Here is a 24889-nt window from a genome sequence, read left to right as displayed (position 1 = left end):
TGAACAATCCCATATATGAAGATAAAAAAATAAGTTACCTGTTCAAAGCATTACACATTTCTATAGTGACAAGAACAGACAGCGCCATGGTCATTGGATAAGGAGATTCAAAGATCACACATGAAACATTTTCAAAATCTGGGTTGTCATCTTTGCATTGAAGAAAATGACTCTAAAAATGAAAAGTCAGTTCGATTACAAGGTATTCTTAAATATTGTAAGATATGTTTACATGTACATTAGCCACCTCTCAATTTACATATGTCCATAGAAATACAATATATAACAATGTTTTATCGTTCAGGCAATTGGCAGGGGGGGGGGGGGGGCGCACAGAGGTTTTCCACTATAAATTAATATTTCCAATAATAAAAATTGAAATCATTACCAGTTGGTAGAAAGTAACCCTTGGTCCATCTTCAGCTGCAATAAACCACCAGGCTGCTGCACCAACTGTAGCGGCACCAACATAACCTGTTACAAGTAAATAAACATAATTTATGTAACCAGAGCCCAAATTAATGGTGTAATATTAAAAATTATATAGATTTATACACCCACAACCAATCGATTGACATCCCAGCATGAAGTTACAAAAAACACATTTCAGACTTTTTTTTTTTTTTTTTAAACTAATTTACAGGAACAAACAAAAAAAAAACCCCAAAAAAAAAAACCACGTCAAGAGTCATTCATATAAATATCACACTCACATCCAATAATAAGATAACGAAAGAATAGCCAGCCACTGATGAGTGGTTCCTTGGGATTGCGAGGTGGCTTGCTCATAATGTCCAGATCTGGGGGATTGAAACCCAGTGCAGTGGCAGGAAGACCGTCAGTAACTAGATTAACCCACAACAGTTGAACAGGTATCAATGCCTCAGGGAACCCCAGGGCAGCAGTCAGGAAAATACTATTGGTAAAAAAAGAAAAAGAAAACAAAAATCAATGATTACACAAGAACATGTAAATAGTGCACATGAAAGGAATACCAATCGCAGCTAGAAAAGGCATTCTAAAGAGATTCCGAAATGGCATACTTGTGGATAGCTAAAACAAAGTGGTCACCCATGTTGTGTACAGCAAGAAGCTCAAGCACCACATGAAGATTTTTAACACATGTCCAGGCATTTGTGGAAGAGAACTTTCTCGTACATACCAGACCACTTCTCCAACGTTAGAGGAGATGAGGTATCTAATGAATTGCTTCATGTTGTTGTAGATGGCACGCCCTTCTTCCACAGCAGCTACAATGGTGGAGAAGTTATCATCAGCCAGGACCATTTCAGAAGCAGTTTTAGCAACTGCAGTACCAGACCCCATAGCTATTCCAATCTCTGCTTTTTTAAGAGCTGGGGCATCATTTACACCATCACCAGTCTAAAAATATAGAAAGCAAGATTTAGTATCACACACTTAATTCTAGTATAGGTTATGATCAGGCTGTACTGCACAATTTTTTGGGTAGTCAAAGTTTTTTTTTTTCCTTCCTTAAATAATAGTTAGAAAGAAGTTGCTCCAGAAAATGAGAATAAGTCAACATTTGTAACAGCAAAGAAGAAGATAGGAGTAATAAGCCATGGAAGCAGACATTCACGTGATCACAGGAGGCATGATGCTCACTACAGAATGTACATTTATACAAAGATACTACATCTCCTAGTAAGGGTAAATATATAAATGCCAACGTGAGACAATGTGTGTTACATAGAAAAAAGTCAATCGGTTTTACTGCAGATCATTTAAGAAGTTGTTCAGTTACTTACCATGGCTGTAATATCATCAAAAGACTGAAGAAACTCAACAATTTTGGACTTATGTGAAGGCTCCACCCGAGCAAAGCAGCGTGCATTCATACAAGCGTCCCTCTGTGCGGCTAGAGACAGCTCGTCGAACTCTCGGCCAGTGAAAGCCTTCTCAGAAACATCTTCATCTTCACGGAAGATACCAATACGTCGGCAAATTGCTACTGCCGTTCCTTTGTTATCGCCAGTGATCATGATCACACGAATGCCAGCCTGCCTACACATTTTTACGGATGCAGCTACTTCGGTTCTCGGAGGGTCCAACATGCCAACACAGCCAACAAATGTCAGATTGGTCTAAGTGTGAAGACACATGAAAGATAGGGTCATGTAATGCTCTGACTAACACACCAACAAGTAGAATTGGTACTATTGAAGCACTTTGAGATACAGTAAAAATTATATAATACACACAAATACATTATAAATATGCACACACTTATTACCTCATAGTTGATGAAATTGGAAGACTCCACAAGATTCATGTCCTCCTTGCGTGGCGGGTTATCGTGGGTTGCCAGTGCCAGGCAGCGCAGAGTGTCTCTGCCTGAGCCCCACTCTCTGATCACACTCATGACCTTATGTTTAATCCCTGCCGTCAAAGGCACTTTTGTGCTTCCGACACGAATATGGGTACAACGCTCTATTAATCCTTCAGGAGCACCCTATGGAAACAAACAGCAAGAAAACAACGGTGTATGTTAGGTGTGAGCATTTGCCATGTTTTATAATGTAGCCATCCTAGAATTTAGTATCTTGTTATCTGTAGGTAATGAGCATTATTTACCTTTACAAACATTTTGTTCATGTTGGTGCGACTGGGTTTATTTGGTGTACAGTAAACAGACATAGATTTTCTATCTCTTGAGAACTCCAAGGTGAATTCCTTCTTCATCAATTGTTTTATAACCTGGAAAATAAAAACAGATTATAGGACAGTCACTAGCATGAGAGGAATTGCTCTGTTTCAGGCCTGACAAAGCTTAATATGTAAACAGAGATAGAATCCTAAGCTGTCCTTTATACAGTCCTCCCTTACACAGCAAGGATACAGCTAATGTAACTCAAGTGCTTATTTTATTTCAGCAGCCAAGAGATGTGCCTAAAGTTCACGCTATACCACCCTGGGTCCCTTATGATGATTAACACATTACATGAAAAGCCCCTAAGAGTTTGCCTGCTCTGGTGTTGGTTTTTGGCACTTTTATCCATGGGAATGGAGGACAAAGAATAAATAAAGGAATAAAACAAACACATAAGTCTTCATCCCGTTCAAAGCATTTTCACCATTACTTAAGAACCCAAACACAAAACGACCCATCTGCCATTATGGGACTCCCTGTATCTTCACTTACAAACAGTGCATCAATTCTTATTTGCTAGCGTTTAGGTTTTGCTTAATGTTAAGGTAACTAACCGAATTGCAGGCGTTAGCGCGTTCTATTCTGGACAGTCCCTTAAGATCGGTGTCAAATACATTTATTTTTTCAACCAGGCAGGTAAGAGCAGTCTCTGTAGCTTCTCCTACTTTCTCATAAACTCCCTTTGCCTGAAAGGAGAGAAAACGACAATCATGAAATAAAAGGAAGCCGTGTTCACATGTGATGTGCACATATGAAATTGTTCATCCCAGAGGGTCCAGTACATTCTAAACTAATTCACATAAGTTTTAAATTTACAGTATCCACTGGCTGTTGAACTTAAGTTTATATTAACTGACCCTACCCATAGAGTGCAGTTTTGTAGGAAGACAGTTCTCTGGTAAGGTTACATTTTGATTGGATAAAACAAAAACTTTTCATTTATTCTTCATATTATGGCTCAATATAATGTGCAGCTTCAGCCAGAAAGTACATTTTTCTATATAGAAAGTACAGAATGATAATTGCACAACACAATTTTATTTTTAAACTTAATCCAGCTTTAATTAGTGATATATGACTATATTATCCATCAGCAGATCATGGCAGTCTGACAAACCTCATTAAAATCCAAAGAAGAATCATTGCAAAGGGCACAGATTGAAGCAAGCTCTACCAGTCCATCATATTGGTGACATTTCACAACTTTGCCATCTTTCAACCTATTGGTGCATAAAGAAAAGGAAACAGACTAAAACTTTATTTAAAGTCACATGGTCATAAAAAGGAAGATACAAATAGATGACAAAACTCCTGCCCACTCCAACACCCTCTATACCCAAGGATAGCAGCACCCCCCAAAGCGGAGGAAAAAAAAACATTTAAATAAATAAAAAGAAGAAAGATTAAAAGTTTAGATTGCAGAGCTCGGCTGTTATGTCACCATGCCACGGAATAGCAACTTGTGGATTTCACAATCAAATACACTCAGACACAAGTCCCCCTCAGCAACACAATTGAAGTCATTACTGCACTACTGAACCATGAGTTCACATGCGCAGCAATGCCCCTGTGGTCCTGGTGACATGACCAAGAGCTCAGAACACACTGTTTGCTGCCCCTATGAATGCTTTCACACTATAGGGTTTTTCTCCACCACATTTCAGCATTAAATCATCAATCTCTGGCTCCAATCATCACTAGCAAAATCAGGCACTAGTCTGCAGAGCAAACCTGAATTATCCCCACCAGATCTGAAGGTCACTTGAAAGTGTTCAGCGGATGAGAAAATGATTGTCAAACTTCTTTCAGTTATTTGTTAATAGAGTGGAGAGTGAGGGAATAAAAAGACAACACCAAAATACAGAAAGCCAAATTAAAACCCCACACAGAGACTGGGAAATATTGAGGGTTTTTTGGTTTTTAAAGGTGCCAAGCTCCAGAATGGTCAGAACCTACTGAAGACAGACTGCAGGGTGTGACATACTGCAAGATGATTGTTATAGTGCCTACCTGAGCTAAAACATTTTATATACTCAGGGCTACTCACTCTATATCTATAAAAATAAATACATTTCCTTGATAGCAGATGAACGGATATTAATGTATCTGTAACCACCACCAGCCTGGCAGTAATGCATGTTAACAGTGTGGGACTTAAAATATAGTAACAGACAGAACAACTAGGCGTTTACTAAGTGAGAACAACTGTTCTGAGAAGGATGGCAAGAAAGGCATTAAACATGCTCGAGTACGGAGGTGAAACATATAATCAGTAAGGAGAAGAGAGATGTATTTGTTTTTAAAGAAACTTACACTTCTCCGACGGGAGCGTATGTGGAGCCAGTTATAGAAAACTCATTCAGAAAGCAATTGTCACCTTCAACTCTATCAATAATAAACATCTGTAGAAAGAAGAGAACACAATGAGTATGGTTAATCTATCCCTTTTATGACATATTCAAAAAGTTCCTTAAAAGGGGTTTCCACATTAAATATAACTTACTAAATAAGTTCCCCTATTAATAATGCTGCTCTGACGGGAGTCCAATTATCCATTGTATGTAACAGTTCCCTGTACCTTTGCCAATCATCTCTGACCCCTCCATAGCAGTGCTCAGCTGACAGCACTAAGGCTTTCTATTAGAAACAATCGTTCACATATCAACCGCTACACAGAGATACTAGCAAAGCCAATGGATCAGCAAGGACATGCAAGTGTCAGGACTCTGCTTATTATGGAGAATGGAGGGGGTCCCAAGTACTATTATTGGGAAAGGAAAGTATGTTTAATGTTTAAAGTGAACCCCCCTCCAAAAAACACACATTAAGGATTCTCAAAAATTAATGTTTTGAGGTTTCAAATAAGAGTTAGAACTATGCTCTTAATCTGTTTAATAATGCCAAGAAGAAGTGACCCCAATTCTAATTATATAACCACTTATCACCACCCCTGGTCCCCACAGATGTCGGCGTTATACGAGAGCACCAGATCCCCCAAAGTAATCGCATATAGAATGTAGGAGATTTATTAAGTTTAACTAAAGTGGAAAATCCATTTAAGAAAACAGCAGAACGACCATGAACGTAGGACTTTCCTGAGGAGTGATTGCCTTCTTAAAGTCCTGTGTACACGGAGCTGTGTTTTACATCAGAAGGTGAAAAGACAATATTGAAGCCTCCTGTTAATCACTGATGCTTTCTTTCCACAAGCGAAACTATGCAGGTATGTGGGATTATCCTGCAAGCATGTGCCACAGGTAGGTGTATCTGCTGCTTCATGAAGGGGCGGTTATTTCTAAGACAATCACTGTTTTTAATCTGTAAAATATCTTTTTAAAATGGGCCAAATTCACCAATCTCAAAATCACTATTTCACAGCAGTCTAATACCGCAAGGTAACCGGATTCTTGTATGAGTGACGCATCTCTTTCTAGTAATTGTCCGGTTATGACACAAACACAATGGGGCGTATTCAATTGTTAGCGGTAACGCTGATAAACGAGCGCTTAAAAAATCTTAGCGTTAATACGGTAATTACTCGCGGAATTTCAGCTCGCTGCGAGCTGAAATTTCGCGAGTAAACTACCGTATTAAAGCTTTTCGCGTTATAAACGGTAATATTTTTTGAACGCTCGTTTTTTAGCGTTAACGCTAACAATTGAATACGCCCCAATGTCTTCACATATCCTGCATTTCCCCAAAAAATATTTCCTATGTATACTACCCTTTTAATATGACAAACAGAATAGACTTCATAAGATATACTCGCTTCATTCTTTAAACAGACAAAAGAACAACCCCTCTGACTACAGTAGTTATGCAACGAGACTGCAACTAGTCTCTTCCTGAATACTGATCAGCTGTGAGCAGAGACGCTGCCGTTTCACTTAAAGGATTAGGTCACCAAAACAGCACAACAAATTATTCATGTTTAAATAGGCACTATATAAAAATTCTAAAAGGATTGTAAGATTTTAAATTCTGCTCGGTCACATGCAACACCTTACACCGATTGTTTTTTAATCCAACATAAAAAACACAATTTTATTACATGGTTCAGTCATAAATAGCCTGCCCGCTAGAAGAAAAATAAAATTGTGTTTTCCCCACAATAGCTCAATCAAATCTCTATTTAGAATGCAGTGACGGAAGGAACCATCAATGAGCTATACATCAATGACTCACTGAAGACATTGCACCACAGGCTCGACTGACTAGCACAGTAATAAAAGGCTGGATTTCAGGTTTTTTCTGCAAGTAAAAATGACAGTTCAGACATTCAAGGTGACACTGATAATGCAGGCAACATTACGCTGCCATGCTCTAGTCACAAGAAACAGAAAAAGCCTCAGTTAGCGTTCTAGCTGGATTACCTCTAGGGGGGGTATTCAATTGTTGCTTTTAACGCGCTAAAACAAAAAAAAAAACGAGCGCTCGAAAAATATTACAGTTTATACGGTAATATGCGCGTAAATACCGTAGTTTACTCGCTGAATTTCGAGATGAAATTTAGCGAGTAATTACCGTATTAACGCTAATATTTTTAGAGCGCTCGTTTGAGAGCGTTAACGGCAACAATTGAATACCCCCCTTAGTGCAGTTTTGCACCTAGGTTAAACATGTGGAGCTGCAGAGGTAGTTGGTGGAGAATTTAGGATATAGATTTTTTAAAACATTATATTGTACTGTTCCATCATGCAAAAAAATAAGAAGAATGCATTAGCATTGTAACATGGATTTCCCATGTGCCAATTTGTACGCTGTAGCTGGATTTGATCTGAACTCGTCTTTTAAATAGTTTACAAGTGCAACATACAAGAAAAATCAGAGTTTGTTAGCAGCAACCTCCATATGCACCCTTATGAATAACATGTGGGGCGTTAAACAACTCCAAAGATGTGCTGTACTATAGGTAATCACATAGGCTATTATATATTATATGAGTAATCACAGTAGGCTGACATATTGACTATTAGAATGTATAAGGCGGATTTCTTACCCTACAGACAGACATCTGGTTAGTGGTTAAGGTGCCGGTCTTGTCAGAGCAGATGACAGATGTACAACCCAATGTTTCCACTGATGGCAAGCTCCTGACAATTGCATTTTTCTTAGCCATTCTTCTGGTACCCAGAGCCAAACAAGTGGTGATGACAGCAGGTAGACCCTCTGGAATAGCAGCCACAGCAAGAGCAACAGCAATTTTGAAATAGTAAATGGCTCCTCTTATCCAAGAGCCTCCATGGACTGGATCATTAAAGTGTCCAATATTGATGATCCAAACAGCAATACAAATTAAGGAGATAACTTTGGAAAGTTGTTCCCCAAACTCATCCAATTTCTGCTGCAAAGGAGTCCTCTCCTGTTCAGTCGCAACCATCTCATCCCGAATCTTTCCAATTTCAGTGTTGACGCCAGTCGCCACCACTACTCCTATTGCTTTACCAGCCGCTATGTTTGTACCCTGAAGAATAAAATAAAATACAAGGGATAAAGGCGGCAGTGCTAAATTAGCCGTGGTCAAAACTGGAAGAACCTCATATAGCAACAGGTTTCCATGAAATCAATGTTATGGTTATTATTATTATCGTTTATTTGTAAGGCGCCACAAGGTTTCCGCAGCGCCGTACATGGTACAAACAGTAGACTATACAGGGTAAGACAGTACAGAACAATAAACACAAAGTACCAGTACTTCAGAAACTCCAGGCAGGCAGATACAGTAGAGACGGAGCAGAAGAACAGGTATGGAGACAGGAGGGAAGATGGGCCCTGCTCATATGAGCTTACATCCTAAGGGAGGGTAAACAGAATCGGGTACATAAGGGAGCCAGTGAAGCAACGGGGAGAGAGAAAGGGGGCAGGGGAGAACCAGAAGAGGTGAGAGGTTAAGTGGATGGTTGGTAGGCCTTAAGGAACAGGTGAGTTTTAAGAGCGCGCTTGAAGGAGCACAGATTGGGTGAGAGACGAATGGAGCGAGGGAGGTCGTTCCAGTGAAGGGGGGCAGCACGGGAGAAGTCATGGATTCTAGAGTGGGAAGAGGATCAGAGTGGAGGAGAGGCGGCGATCATTGGCTGAGCGCAGGGAGCGGGCGGGAGTGTGAATGGAGAGGAGGTTAGAGATGTAAGGGGCAATAGACAGAGAGAGCCTAGTAAGTGGTGGTGAGGAGTTTGAAAAGGATTCTGTAGGGAAAGGGGAGCCAGTGTAAGGAAAGAGAGAGGGGAGGCAGAGGAGAAGGAGCGGCGTGAGAGGAAGATGAGTCTTGCAGCCGCATTGAGTATAGAGCGGAGGGGGGCAAGGCAGGAGCAGGGGAGGCCAGTAAGGAGGAGGTTGCAGTAGTCGACACGGGAGATGATGAGAGCATGGATGATCGTTTTGGTGGCATCTTGAGAGAGGAAGGGACGGATGCGGGCAATGTTACGGAGTTGGAAGCGACAAGCTTGGGCAAGGGATTGAGGGGGGGCAAAAGAGAGAGGGGAGTCGAGAGTGACACCTAGGCAGCGAAGTTGGGTGACAGAGGAGATAGCGGAGTTGTTAACAACGATAGAGAGGTCATGGTGGGAAGGGAGCCTGGGTGGTGGAAAGACAATGAGTTCGGTTTTGGAGATGTTAATTTTAAGAAAGCGAGAGGACATCCAGGATGAGATGGCTGAGAGGCAGTCAGTTACATGAGGGAGGGGGAAAGATCAGGAGAAGAGATGTAGAGTTGAATATCATCAGCATATAGGTGATACTGAAGACTGAAAGAGGAGATGAGAGCCCCAAGGGAGGAAGTATAGAGCGAAAAGAGTAAAGGGCCAAGAACAGAGCCCTGAGGGACTCCAACAGGGAGAGGGGAGGGGGTGGAGGAAGAACCAGACATGGAAACGGAGAAGGAGCATTTGGCAAGGTATGAGGTGAACCAGGCATGGACAGAGCCAGAGAGGGCGAGTGAGAGAAGAGTTTGCAGTAGGAGGGGGTGGTCCACGGTGTCGAAGGCCGCGGAGAGGTCAAGGAGGATGAGTATGGAGTAGTGACCCTTGGATTTGGCCGATAGAAGATCGGTAAGTTTAGCCAGGGCTGTTTCAGTGGAGTGGAGGGGGCGGTAGCCGGATTGGAGAGGGTCAAGGAGGAAGTTGTCAGAGAGGTGTCTGGTGAGGCGGCTACAGACAATCCGCTCAAGTAATTTGGAGGCATATGGGAGAAGAGAGATAGGGCGGTAGTTCGCAAGAGAGGTGGGGTCGAGATTGGGTTTCTTAAGGATAGGGGAGATAAGAGCGTGTTTGAATGAGGATGGGACAACGCCAGAGGAGAGTGATAGGTTGAAGAGGTGTGCGAGGTAGGAGCAGGCAGTAGGAGAGAGAGAGCGAAGGAGGTGGGAGGGGATGGGATCAAGAGGACACCTGATGTAGGGATGAAGGAGGACCACAGTTGGTTGATGGCAGGAGAGGGGTGGGAGGAGGAGATGTTGTGTATGATGGCTTCAATTTTGGAGGAGAAAAAGGAGGCGAAGTCAGATGCCGAGAGGGAAGGCGGGACAGTGGGGGGGGAGAGGAGGGAGTTGAATGTGGCAAAGAGACGGCGGGGGTTGGAGGACTGAAGAGATGAGCGACTTGAAGGATTGTTTAGCGAGGGACAGGGCAGAGCACAAAGAGGAGAGGATGAATTTGAAGTGAAGGAAGTCAGCCAGAGAACGAGATTTCCTCCAGAGGCGTTCAGCTGTGCGAGAGTACTTTTGGAGGGAGGAGTTTGGAGTGCCAGGGTTGGGGAGTAAGGCGACGACGGCGGATAGAAGAGGCCGGGGCGACGGTGTCCAGGGCAGTAGTGAGGGATTGGTTGTAGAGAGTGGATGCCTGATCAGGGCAGGCCAGAGAGGGAAGGGGTGATAGGAGAGTTTCAAGAGAGGTGGAGAAGGAGATGGGGTCAATGGCGTCAAGGTTGCGCCTGGTGAGGGTGGCTTTAGGCGAGGTGGGAGAAGGGTAGGAGGACAGAGAGAAGGAGAGGAGATGGTGGTCGGAGAGTGGGAAGGGAGAGTTGGAGAAGTCAGAGAGATCACAGGAGGTGAGAGAAGACAAGGTCGAGGGAGTGACCAAGGCAGTGGGTAGGGGAGGAGGTCCACTGAGTGAGGCCAAGGGAGGAGGAAAGAGTGAGAAGTTTGATGGATGGTGGCAGGGTCAGAACATTTGTCAACAGGGATGTTAAAGTCACCCAGTATAATGGAGGGCAGGTCAGAGGAAAGATAGTGGGGGAGCCAGGCGGCAAAGTTGACGAGAAAAAGAGAGGTAGGGCCAGGGGGGCGGTAGATGACGGACACACGGAGGTGGATGGGGGAGAAGAGCCGAATGGAGTGGACTTCAAAGGAGGAGAAGGAGAGGGAAGGTAGAGTGGGTATGACCCGAAAAGTGCAGTTAGGGGATAGGAGGAGGCCCACTCCCCTACCTGGACGCTCGTCTGGTCGAGTGGGTGAAAGAGAGGCCCCCATAGGAGAGAGCAGCAGGGGAGGCAGTATCAGAAGTAGTAAGCCAGGTTTCAGTTATGGCAAGAAGATTAAGAGAGTTAGAGATGAAGAGGTCGTGAATGGAGGACAGTTTGTTACGGACAGACCTGGAGTTCCAGAGGGCACACGAAAAAGGGAGGGATGATGAAGAGGAGATATGGATGAGATTGTCAGGGTTGATGGAGCGAGGGGGGGGGGGGGGGCGGATGAGAGATAGGATAGAGAGATATGGGCCCTTGGCTGGGGCTGGGGGAGAGGATGGGTATAGGAAAGGAGCGAGGCGGCATGATGAGAGACAAGGGAATAAGAGAACGGCCGGAGGAAGCAGGGAGGTGAGGGGGAGAAGTACAAAGAGGAGGGCAGCAGAAGGGAGTCCGAAGTGGAACAGGTCAAATTAGAAGCGAAGACAAAAGCAGTGAAACCAATGAAACCAATGTGGACAATGTAAAAGGAGAAGAGCAGTGGCAGAGCAATAACAATGTGGTTCACATTCCTCTACTAAGGAAGAGAGAGAAGTGTACTTACAGAGAAAAGCATGTTCTTTTTGTCCTGATTTACGGCTCGTGGGTCAGGGACGGGGTCAGTGTGCTTGATGACAGATACAGACTCCCCTATAAAATAAACGGCAGAACTTAAGATTTTGTCAAGTTTCACAGTTAATAAACTTAAAGTTTTTACGTTCTTATCCCTTTCTCTGACAGTTGGTGACAGAAAGCACTGGAAGGAACAGGGTAAAAGTACATCTTTCTGAAACAGATCACTACCACGTACTGGCAGGAAGCCTGCACTGCATAACAGATCACAATTCATCGATATCAGTTACAATAAGCATCTGCAACTTTCTGTTCAAGAGATTAATTTGAAAAGGAGAATTCAAATTTTAAAAAACAAAACACAGCAACTTTTGGTTTAGTTCCATTTAAAAGGGCAATTGTCCAATTTAGGACAGCCACTCCTGTGTACAGATCTGACAGGGACACTGACCACTAAAGCTGCTGGGAGAGTCAATCTGATAGACACATTAATGTGCCACTATCCAATCAGGTGCAGGGCCCCCTTTTTTTCCCCCCCTTTCTTCCTGTCAAAAACATACCTGTGAGTATTGATTGGTCTACTCTTAAAGTGGTAGATTTGATAGACGTTAGCCTTATGTCTGCTGGCACTTTGTCGCCAACTATAAATAAAAACAAAGAAATGTTAGAATGTAATCACGACTTATGGATTCAAATAAGGAGAATAGTGTAAAAAACACATTATAGCAACTGCATATACTAAAAAGAACACAACCCCCACCCCCCAGAAATGTGTACTTCTCATCCTAACTTTAAAATAAATAAATAAATAAATGAAGGTCTAAGATTGGATGGCTGCTAGCTGGACAGTCCTGTACCATAATAAGCCAAAAAATCCTTATGGAAAATTACAAAATCTAAAAAAATACCAAGAACGTAAAGGCTACACTGCTGCTATTTACAAATTGGAGGCAGTCATTACTTCCCATATTTATTAGAACGCTATTAATTTAATAGGAACCAGTAATATAACTCAGACATAACCAATATTAACAATGCATTGGTTTGTAGGGAATGGATAGGCTGCAAAAACGAAGCCAACACTACAATGTAGGTATGATAAGGAAAGCTTTTGTCCTTTGATAAACATTCTAAATTACAAACAGAAGACCACCATGTGCAGAGCCATATTTTCCTAATGAAATAGTAGAAGCAAATAATGCTAGTCAGTTGTTTTTCAAAAAGCATTTTGCGGCAATAAAACCCATGGATAACAGAAACGCAGGAAGAGTATTCGCTTACTGTCTCGGTGTATTAATAATGTTTTGGTCCAATAAGTTTTTAACACAATTCACGTCCGACTATATTCAAACATTTAAAATGTCATTGTATGGCAAATAGGGAAAGGCAACTGACAACTTCACTTCTATATACTACAGGGACCGGTATGTGCCAACAAGTCCCCAGTGAGAACCCTTATGCAATTACAAGTAATAACTTGTTTTCAGGTTTGCGTTCTTAAACACCTGCAGGAAATCTTCCTAGGTTAAATAAAACACCTATGAGGCACCGATAATGTCATGGCTCTTTTGTATCAATATTCAGAATGAAAATAAATGTTAGCAGGTGTTTTACTAGCAACAAATAAGCAGTGGTTTAACCATGAAGGCCAAGAATACTAAACATTCACAAATGCCCCTCTGTTATACATGTGAACACAAAGTCACTAGTAAATCTATACAGGAAAATGCCTAACCACAAATACAATTATATTTCTGAAATATAGTGCACAAATGTAAAACAGTTTGGTTTACATTTATGTAGACACCAAGGATGTATATTATATATAGTGAAATATTTGTTTTGTGTGGGAAAAAAACAAAACCCCAACAACCTATAATTGTTTCCATGTTTCTCAAAATATAATCAAATATTATATCCCGTACACATAGGTAGACATTAAGGTGGGAGAGGGGATAGCAGTGGGTATGTTGGAAGGGGTACTGATTGGGGGGGGGGGGGGGGGCTTATACAGGAAAATTAAGGCTTTAACAGAGTCTAAAGACATTAAACACAGAGCCTATATAATAGTTATGAACAGTACTTGAACCATAATAAAGTTATGAAAGTTTTCCAAAATAACATTACATAGTAGGCTTGAGGAAAGTGAAGTAGGGCTCTTCTCCCCATCAGTGATGTGTAAGAAAGCTGGAGGGAGTAGGGGGGGAAGAGTTACAGCTTATTTGAGCTTGCAGAAAGAATGGGCTCTATAATATTAACCAGTGGTTCAGCCTCATTATCTGATCAAAAAGACCATGTTCTTTGGGAACCATACCAATCACATTGTATAAGATGTTGGTGATGCACACCACAAGAAAATAAGCTAAAATGCTATTAATCGTGGCAGTTAATGTTTTTTCTAATTGGAAGCCGTTTGACATTAGCGGCATTCAAAATAGGTCTTCGTTTTTGGTTATGGAATGGAGTATCTACTTTTATCTAAGCTAATTCCAGAGTGGATAAACTGGCATTTGGACATCTGTGATATACGCAATAAGATTTGAAGATTTTTATATGAAAAGCCCTTGTACAACATAATCACCACCAACTCTAAAGCCATTTCTTTGTACAACTTCATACAAAACTAAATATAATTGGCGCTTGAAGTCCTGAACGACCAAAGCTTGGACTACTGGTAGAATAAGCTCTGTCTCTTCTTCTGTTTTAGACTGAGAAGTATATGACAAGAATATGGCTTACACACGGACTGCCTTTGAACTCATTTGAAGCCAACAGAGATTACCATAAACATAGCACAATGATATAAAAGTACAATATCTTAAAAACAGAAGTTTGGAGGCCCCATGGCAATATTTGAAGAGATCCTGCAAGTTTTCTAGAGACACCCCCCTTGCCGGCCACCTGAGCTCTGCATCCTGTTAAGATATAAAGGGAACATCACAGTTTGTTTTCTCCCCTCTAAGCAGAATTTAATTTTGGGAGCCCTAGAATGCAGCCTCACAGGCACGGCATTCTGGGTCATCAAACGCTTTTCTGCATTGATAGTCATCATGCTGCCTGCTGACAGTGCTATTTCCCCACAGCACTCAGAGAAGAAGGCAGAGGAGCAGCACAGGTGGCAGCTACATTGTGCATACTGTGCCCCCTCTGCAGCTGCTATCCTTACAATCAAGGCAGTTGTGCCCTTGTTTAAAAGCACACATGCATGTTCTCCATGTTGGACTGACCAAGTTTCTGATCTGAGTTGGTGAGGCCCAGATGTCAAAGAATGAATGACTTTGGCTGTACTGATCTGGCCTAGATTTAAAGCAGAAGGTTTTTTGTTTTCTAAATTCAAAACCAACTTTTCATTAAGTAGCTCCGCATACCACAGAGAACGTCATACCATGTAATATGGTCACGGTACCACCAACATTATAGTGTGGACAGGATTCGATTGTCCCTTTTATGAAGGCATCCTTGAATTACAGCAAAAATATGATCTGAGACAGAAGACTTTCCTAGCACAAGTGTGATGAATTGGTGCTCGTGGAAAAACCACTCTGCTGTTCTCACTTCTAATAATCTAATTAACATTATTTTTAATAGGTTTAAAACATGAAAGTGCTGCTTCAAGTCATAAACACTTAACCCACTATAACAGACCAATTATTAAAATAGCACATTTCCACTACCATTTGTATCAGGTAACAAGAGGTTAACAGTTAGACTTAACATGCTAACAAATGCGGGGAAAAAACAAAAAAAACAAAACACACGACAACTTAATATGGTAGAAAGTCAGCATTTGTACAAGCGAGTGATTACCGTTTGCTAACAGTTTTAAGGATGGCAAAGCAAAATATTTATAATACCTCCTTATAAAAGCAACATGACACTGAAGAGCTTTCGGTAATGGACATCATAAAACAAATCTGTGACAGACAGCCATTTTCACTACTGTCACAGAAGGCAAACTGATTTCGACATATAAATGTCATTGGCATATGGCCTAGAATTCCATTTCAAGATATGCATCCCTGTGTGAAGTATTCCAATTCCCTACATGGACATCTCTCTACAAATTCTACGGCAAAGTCCATACAATACTAAACAGAAAAAGGTATTAGCAACGTGTTCCACATACATCACCTACTTAACATGAGTGCTGTAGACCTTCAATAAATTGCAGTGATGTCTGGCGTTAAAAGCAATCTGACATTTATAGACATGAAAGCTTAAAATGGGAACAATGGTAAGCCGCACACGAAATTTATTAACGGAAAATGTACGCGGATAGCACAGCACTGTGTCAGCAGTCATTCTTGTATGTACATATTCAGGGCTTGTTCACACATATGTGCTGGGTGATGCAATAGTGCCCTTTCCACAAACTTCTTTCCAATACAATCTATACATCAACAGCACGTTAATGCATGAGAAATAGGTTGGACCATGTTCTAAAACTGTTAGAACACAATGGTGGGAACAATTCATCCAATTATAATTGAGTTTTTTTGCCCTTTTTTTTTTTATTTTATTTTTTTAAAATGTTAAGACCATGGTTAGAGAATAAAAAACACAAACCGTCAAGTAAACCAATAATTGTATAGACATTTAACTTGCAGTTACCAATGAATTGGCTCAGTTTTGTTGCTTAAAATTAACACACAAACTTCACACTACAAAAACATTCAGTACATTACATATAAAACCTCACCAGCAACTTCAACGATGTCTCCTGGGATAATATCCCTGGCCTTAATCCTCTGGACACTTTTTCTGTCCTGTCGATACACTTTACCCATTTCAGGTTCATACTCCTTGAGCGCTTCAATGGCATTTTCAGCATTTCTTTCCTGGTTTAAAAAAAAAAAAAAAAATAATACTACATTTAGCTTCTTAGAAGTCAGATTTAAATCCATATGTCTACATATACAATATTAAACTTCTCTTTTATACACAAACAAAATAAATTAAACAGCCAGCAAGTGTCAACTTTTGAATTCAGGGGGTACAAAATATGAAGATACATAAAAGCACATCGGTAGCCAAGTTGCAGATATTTAATAAGAGTGTTCTCTCTCTCTCGACCCAAAGCTGAATTATTGCCAGCAGTCTGGCACACATTACCACCATAGAAACAAACTATAATGATTTGGAGATAAAAGGAAAATGGAGCCACTTATTTGTATAACGTGTTCTGAAGGGTCCTATAAACACAATTATATGCTTTATCCCTCCGGGCAGGCCAAGAGTAAACTCATGAAGTTGTGCTGCCATCACTGCCTGCTCCCAATCATATTGTGGGGACCCAGGACTTGGACAACTCTAAAGACTCACCCAATGAAAAGTTATACAATAGGTTACATCCCAAAGCCATGTTATTATAAGATAATCATACAATAATGAGACAGTAGGGGGATAAGGGAATTACTGGCTGGAGCTAAAAAAAAAAATTTAATAACTAAAGATGAAAGCATTTCTACTGAAAGGAGCTCTGAAACAATCAAATACCTCCATAAAAAAAAGGGACCAATAAGAAGAGTTCTATAACCAGTATATTATCCATTCAAAATCAACACTAGTTATAAAAAAAAATGCGGACAAAAAATAGTGTACTTATTTTAGGCTTTTTACCAAGCCACCTATGTACTTAATGTGCATTTCTGTAGGACGCAAATATATTTTACAGAGTATTTCGCCAGGCAGCACTGCAGGTAATGTGGAAATGACCAGAAGGCACGCACTTGTCAAAAAGTCTGTTTGGACTAGCAGCGACAAAGGACATTTAATACAATAAGAACACATATTACACTAGAAAATAGCAGCCATGCTTACAAGACCGTAATAATTAGTCAGTCTGCTTTGGAGTAAAATTATTGAAGCACTAAATAGGTGGGAATAGCACAAATTAGGCAAACTCAATAATGTATTAAAATTCTAATCAATATGTACCAGCCAATGTAGTCTACTAATCTCAGGAATAAAAATGTAGCAGAACAGTGTTGATTGCTATATTATTTAGTCAACCCCTGATTTCAGTATTAAACTTTGTCAATGTGTATTGTAAGCACATTTACTAACTGCCTGCACTTCAAGTCATTACAGAAAATGAAGCAAGACTCATAGGGTGACCCTAAAGCACAATTGGCGAAAATACATTGCAAGGTTAGGATTCCACATGTCCATTCTTTGTGCCGTAACAAGGCAAGTTAGTAAGTTTATTGGTAAATAAAATAAATTGCTACCCAAAAAATAAAATGCTTTTATTGCATACTCAATTTAAAGACATGAAGGTCAACACCTAGAATTGGAATATGTGCATTAACCATACACATGGAAGACTGACCTATTGCCATTACTTCAGCAGAAAAAAAAACAAACAAAAAACATTGCAAATTAATTTTGAGTGTTCATTCATAGCAATTCAGCAGTTTCTATTGCACACCAAGAAATAACTGCCACAATGCGAGTGGCATAAAAAAAAAAAAAAAAAAAAGGGAAAAAAAAAAAAAAAAAAAAAGAGTTTGGCATGTGAATACAAAGAGCTATTATTTCCCTCCCTCCTCTGTCTGTAAGATGATAGGTTTTAACTTGTCCTGATCATAAAGATACAAAAGGTTTTGAAACAGGGGATTTGGCCGACTGTTCTAGTAAGTTAACACCAATTTAGGAGGTCTATATAAGATGTATTACATCACATGGGAAAGCTAACAATTTAAATATCCACGTTATGCAATGAAAAAAAACCAAAAAAAAACACACAACCAAAGTATACTGTCACACAAAACAAATAATTCATAAAGCCAAGTATAGGAAAAACCTGGTCCCAAAACATTACATACCTGGAATCCATCAACCATTGCCCTATGCTGCTCAGCTTACACCTACTCATAGTATGTGGTCAGTGAACACCACACTGTCTGTCTGATAGAGACCTGGTAAGCAGGAGCAAGTGGGCAGCAGACATTGAAGGGCCGCTTCAGCCGACCAGATTCCCCCCACCCCAGAAATGAAATATATTGTTCACCAACACTGCCAGCTGTTGCAAGCCGAGCAGTAGCAGCAGGGATATGAGAGACAGACACTGAGGGACCCACCAGACCTCGCAAACACAGGACACATAAGTAAAGTTTTGGGACTGGTGCTACTTATGATATTATCCTTGTATTCCAGGTTCATTACACTTACAGATTACAACAACTATTAATCAGACAGCATGGAAAGAAAAGCCGATGCAAGCAGAACATTAAAGGATTTTGTAACATGCCTGATTGCAACACACAAAAAAAACAAAAAAAAACAACATGCTTATGAAACAGGAAGTTGCAACACTTGCTAGTGGGTATGTGATCAACTGAAATGATGTGGTATAAAAACCATCCTACCAATTACATGGAACACATTGTGGAACAGCCAGCAAAAGTCTACACATTAATTATAAGCTATGATGCATTAAGAGGCACGTCTATTACACTATCGAGAAGGAACACACTTTATACAGTACGACCAATAATATTTCTGCGTGAAGTCAGATCTTATGGTTTAATAGAGGACAACTTACTGACAGTTTTATTTCCACTAGAGAAGTGGTGACTACATTAAAACTCAACATCTTTAATCCAGTTTTATTCCATTCCAGACAGCCTTGAAACTAAGATATCCCCTTAGGAATAAGCAAAGACCACCTGACGCGGGTCACATGCTCTGAAAGCCTTCTGTCTGCCTCCATGCTTATTGGCACAGGCCAATGCACATCCTGATTATGGGGTTAGGGGAAGGGAGGAGCTCTGTTCTGTAACAAATTTCCAGCAGTCTATTTTCCAATAACATTTTGGGGAGTTATGGTATCTTATGGCTTATTTGCATTAATTCTGAAAGTTACATGGTTAGGAACCTAGTTCAGATGCAACAAGTAAAACTACAGAACATTAACAAAATAGTCATTATACACTTGTAACATACTAATACAAAATAAGAGATAATAATCTGAAGGCAAATGTTTTTGCTGTCAGTTTGCCTTATTGGAGACTGAAAACTACATCCTGAAACAAATATGTACATAACATTATGCCCATGTAACCATGGTTGACTGTAAGAGATATGCAAGTCAATGCCATACCACAAATATTTGCTTACCTGCCACACACCCACAATTGCGTTTGCTACCAATATAAGTAAAATTACAAAAGGTTCTACAAAGGCTGTAATTGTTTCTTCACCTTCCTCAAACCATGCCAATACCTGAAAGAGACAGGAAAAAAAAAAAATTAAAACAATAAAAATAAACATAGATGAAGCCAAGAGCAGAATATCCTCTTAAGCATTAATGGTTTTAAAGTTAACAAAATGACAATAGCCACAGTCCAGTAGTGCCTGCTTTGGGTTGCATCTCACACAACTATATTCTAAGATTAAACATGAGACACAAAGCTTTCCAAAAAATATTATGATTTTAATCAGACTAGACTGTCCACTTTTAAGAGCGCTGGACAGGGTTCCAAATATCCAATTCTTCTCAAATAAGATTAGTTGTAACTAATCTGTGTTATCTTTAAACATGATCATAACACAATGTTCAAGTACACTAATGTGTGCTATAAAACAGAATGTTCAACTACAGCAAATGCTAAAAGCAACAGAAAAACAAAACAATGAACGTTATAACAACAGTCTGAGATGGACTAAGTGATGTAAGAGACAAGACAGGGGGCGCACTGGATGGAAACTACCAATACAAATGAATTTTATTGATCACAACAGTTGCCAACTTTGAAGCATTAAAGTATACAACTAAAATATAAAATTTGGATTGAACGAACCATTGTTTTCTTCATTACTTTTATTGATATAACTGGCAAGTCTATGTCATGTTAGGAGACGCGTGAACAGTAGCAAATTGATCCATGTCACTTTTTGGTGCTGAATGGATGGAGACTCAGACAAGCCTGGAAAGGACTTACAGTTTACAGGCCATTTCCTGTCTGCTTTGGATTTACAATAAGTCTATGTAAATGTTACACTTGTGTCATATGCTAGCACATTCCATTGTTGTGTATACCATGTGCTCACATTTTAAAATAAACTGGAAAGATCACATCTTGTTTATTTCCCTATGGTTACTGGCAAACAGGTCCTTAGCCGCTGCATCAATACGCATGTGCTCTCACCGCATGGTGACCGCAGATTGGACAACGAAACTAAAGGGTCCTTGATCCCTCTGGTAAACGTCTCTTTCACACTGACATTTTTCCCAAAAGCTTCAAGGACCATGAACATCAGACATGGTCAATGTTTCCCGATGACACATTCAGCACAGATATCAAAGATACCTATTGTTACATCCATAGGAGCTGCATTTACGTGATGAACACAGTTTGAAGTACCAAAAGCCAGATGCATGTCCTAACAGTGTGTATGCAATGATACAAGACGGAACAAGTGAATAATACACTGATCTCACAAATTAACAGAAAATATAAAATAAATTAAATAATTCATTAAAAAATTTACATATGTCCCCCTATTTGGGGTTCTTTTTAAAATAATTAAAATTATTTTGACATTTTAACATTTTTAGAATATGGATTAAAGGTTTAATATTTTTTTATCATTTTAGGAACCCCCAATGAGAAAATGAATTCTTCATAGCCATTCCTTTGTAAGACACTGACAATGTACAACAGGTACAGAAATGTGAAAAAAAAAAAAAGTGCACCCATTTCAAATTGTGTTTACATCTCTCTACATAAGCATCACCAAATCCTAATATTTGATAAATCGATCTCATTTGACAATAACAGTTTTTCATTTGTGTGGAATAAATGACAAAGTAAGTATGACTCCAATAAAAGTGAATATAGGAATTTCTGCCAGGTACTGCTTAATCAAGTACATAGCTTGGCCATCAGGAAGTGCTGCCACCTCTATAGAACCTTTGTCAGTTTGGTCTCTGTTAACAAGATGTCAACTCTCACAATAATTGAATTCAATATGAACTAGTTTTTATTCCAGAGAATTCTAGAGGAATCTACAACTGAATGGCCAATTTCCATCCAGACCTCAACTCCACTGAGATGCTGTGGTGGAAGCTTAACAGAGAGCATTCGTGTAAGCTCAAAACATCAAGGACCTAAAAGAACACAATTGCTACTTAAGTTATTGCTGCTAAAGGTAGTTCTGTGAGCTCCTGAATCATGGGGTGTAGCTGTGTCACACATGGTTTTTCATGTAGGCTTATTTTTTGTTGAATAAATAATGAAAGTATAATTTGTCACATGAGATTAGATTTACTTTAGGGTTTGGCAAGGATTAGAAGATTTTAATTCCTTCCTAAAATATGTAATAACACAGATTTGGGAGAGAGCATACTTTTACATAGAATGTTAAAAATAAAGAATAGGAAGAGGTTGCTTTGCTACAACTGTGAATGCACTTGGGCATTTGATGTTTGTACTACATTTAAAGCATAAAGTCTTTGCTTTAAAATGAACAGTAACTCCGCAAAAAGACAACAGCACAACACATTAGAATGTGTTGCTCATTCTCCAAATCTTAATTTAAGACCAACCATAACATATGGGTTTTTGTTTCAGGATTCTCTGTGATTTTTCCTCTTTTTTTTTTTTTTAAAGAAAGAAAAAAACTAAACAAATCCCCTTCCCCACTAAATATATATACTTACAAATGATATACAGGCAGCAAGTAGCAAAATTCTAACTAATAAGTCTTCAAACTGTTCAATCACCAACTCCCATAATGTTTTCCCTGTGGAAAGAGAGACAAGCATTTGTCAAATCGACTTAGACAAATGAATGTAATAAAATATACATAGTTAGACACTAAAGTGTAAGCCTACCTTCTTCTGCTGGTAGTTCTGTTGAAGTGGTTGTTCAATAAGCACAGGGTGTAAAAGGAAAAGAAATTATTAATACCATAAAATTTACTTCAAACATACTACACTTCTAGAGCTAACCCAACCAATGTCACTCATTATCAGGGGACCATTATTAAGCAGTCACATACTTTCCTGACACAATGGACTTTCAATTAATCAAGGGAGTTGTTAAATTGCCTCAGATTGTACATAATTGTATGCCTTTATATAAATAGTAATGAAATCAAATAAAGCCAAACTAATGTGGCTATAAAGGATGCAATATTAATTAATACAAGTCAAACAAGCTATTAAAAAGCACCAAATCACATTAGTAATATATTTAATGATTTCTGAACCAGCAATCTTTCATATATGAGGAGATATTAAGGGCTCACACACTTGTGCTGGAAAAATGGGTAAAACATTTGAAAACAAGTGTACATTAGATGGGTTTTACATGCCCTCTTACAAATGCAATGAATTGTACCACTACACATTAGAGCACCAGAGCTAGGTTGTGCCGCATCATAAAACGTTAATAGTGGCATGAACACTGTAGACCAATGGTAGGAACAAGTCCATAGGAAGCAATTCAAAAGGCATAGTGATAAAAAAATAGATGAGTGAGCCCTCAAAAACCAATGGTATTATTTAACCAAAGCAAAAGCATGTATCTATTGCATATAAAAACATACAAACATGGGGAGCAAAATAAGGATTACTGAAGATATTTGTTACTGGTTACACCTCCTTGAGATGCCCAGAACCTGGAAATCTAGCCTCAACACAGATAACATAACAGACTAAAAAGGAATACTAATTGAGAAAATATCAAATTGCCATAAATACTTTATACAAACCATCTGGCAAAACATAGGTTTAGTTACAGTTACTCTTTGGCCAAAATGTAACAGTCTTTAAAGAAATACATCCTGCATACAATAGCACGTAATGGTACAACGCCTGAATAAAGAGACGCATATTTAAGGCAGGATCACCATTGGCAGATGTCAAGGAAGTGGGGAGACCGGTTCTTGCATTAAGAACACACACGAGGTTGCATCCAGGCAGCCATCTTCTGCATGATCCTATTCTCATTCAGATGCCGGTTAAACAAGGGATGGGCCCGTACAGGAAGTACCTACATTATGTCATTGAATATACTATAGTTACATATTTTTTTCTTCAAACATTAACCTCTAAAGGTTTCAAATGAAAGATTTAGACGTGTGTTTCTCCACCTTCTCCCAGACCAATCACTCCACATAATATAGTCGGTACTTCAACACTTAACGATCTTCCTCCCATATCATTACTTAGCAGTCGCCTGGCATCTCCATGGTGACCCAGCCACTGACTACTACGGTGCTTACACTACAGATGGCGGCCAGGACCTGCTCCTAGGAGCTCACGTACCATTGGGTCCCCATCTTTCCTTCTGCTTCTTGACCTGCTCCAGGCCCAGCCCCGTGCTCTCATTCACGTTGAAATGCGCCAACACCTCCTCCACCGTCTTGGTGTGTGCGTTCTCCATGGCCGGTTGTCTGTCCCCCGCTCCTCTCTGCCCCCACCGTGGTGTTCACTAGCGATCAGCACACAAAAGGCCGGCGGTGTCTTCACAGCGCTCTTCCCATACAAGCCCCCCCGCCCCGGGTACTGTCTCTGGAATACGTGGAGGTCTCTTCTCCGGCTGGTATCACTACTGGCGACCAGGTGACGGGCGATGCTCCTTCATCCAAAGCTAGTGATGCCGGCGCCGCCTGAAGCGATCTGTCTGCGATGAGATCGATCCGCGACTGTAACGCACTCGCTGGAGTCGGTTCAACTCAGCATCCACGGACCACAACGGGGGTAAATGAGGGGGAGGTCTCTGCAGAGAGGTCCCGGAACGTGCCTCGTAGTAATCCCCCACTACCTTCCCTTAGTGTTACTGCGGCCTCTCTTCGTCTATCCCTCCCGGAGCTCCGGCCTGTTCCTGCGCAGCTATTGCTGCTGTGACTTCTTCTACTGGCAGCAGGACACAGCCGCTATAGCATTTTATTCCGAGGCTGCCCCGAGATCACGATCGCTGCATGTGGACGACTCTCATTGGTCAGAGTTCGCGTCATGAAACCACGCCCATTTTTCTCCAGCAGGATCCCGGATTACGGTGACGTAGCGCGAATTGTCCAAATGGGGAGCACGACTTCGGCTCAGCTGAGGTTCCAGGGGCGTGGCCACGTGCTTTTAAATTCGACTGGCTGGTTCTACGCTCTGATGATTCTCCTTTTATTCATATAGCATAACGGAGTCACCCGATCTGTTACACGGCTGCTTGTCTGTATGGGTTTATGTATATACTCTGCCTA

General features: G+C 40.4%; 1 protein-coding gene across 2 annotated transcripts in view; it reads right to left on the bottom strand.

The window, feature by feature from the left end:
- ATP2A2 (ATPase sarcoplasmic/endoplasmic reticulum Ca2+ transporting 2) overlaps positions 1 to 24619 on the bottom strand; it is a 37005-nt gene extending 12386 nt beyond the window's left edge. For both annotated transcript variants that reach the window (XR_012677779.1, XM_075178354.1), the window contains exons 1-18: positions 23958 to 24619; positions 22521 to 22538; positions 22347 to 22429; positions 19802 to 19906; positions 16380 to 16518; positions 12241 to 12321; positions 11673 to 11758; positions 7671 to 8135; positions 4985 to 5073; positions 3789 to 3891; positions 3226 to 3357; positions 2596 to 2718; positions 2255 to 2473; positions 1770 to 2105; positions 1163 to 1383; positions 714 to 916; positions 389 to 474; positions 39 to 172 (exon numbers count right to left, since the gene is read on the bottom strand). Coding sequence is in view for 1 of the 2 variants with exons in the window: in XM_075178354.1 (XP_075034455.1) it covers positions 39 to 172; positions 389 to 474; positions 714 to 916; positions 1163 to 1383; positions 1770 to 2105; positions 2255 to 2473; positions 2596 to 2718; positions 3226 to 3357; positions 3789 to 3891; positions 4985 to 5073; positions 7671 to 8135; positions 11673 to 11758; positions 12241 to 12321; positions 16380 to 16518; positions 19802 to 19906; positions 22347 to 22429; positions 22521 to 22538; positions 23958 to 24075 (2741 nt within the window). In the remaining variant the exon portion in view is untranslated. The remainder of the gene's footprint in view (positions 1 to 38; positions 173 to 388; positions 475 to 713; positions 917 to 1162; positions 1384 to 1769; positions 2106 to 2254; positions 2474 to 2595; positions 2719 to 3225; positions 3358 to 3788; positions 3892 to 4984; positions 5074 to 7670; positions 8136 to 11672; positions 11759 to 12240; positions 12322 to 16379; positions 16519 to 19801; positions 19907 to 22346; positions 22430 to 22520; positions 22539 to 23957) is intronic.
- Between the last annotated feature and the right edge of the window lie 270 nt (positions 24620 to 24889).

Source organism: Mixophyes fleayi, chromosome 1 (assembly GCF_038048845.1).
Source record: "Mixophyes fleayi isolate aMixFle1 chromosome 1, aMixFle1.hap1, whole genome shotgun sequence".
Lineage (NCBI taxonomy): Eukaryota > Metazoa > Chordata > Amphibia > Anura > Limnodynastidae > Mixophyes > Mixophyes fleayi.
This window is presented reverse-complemented; position numbering and strand designations above follow the sequence as displayed.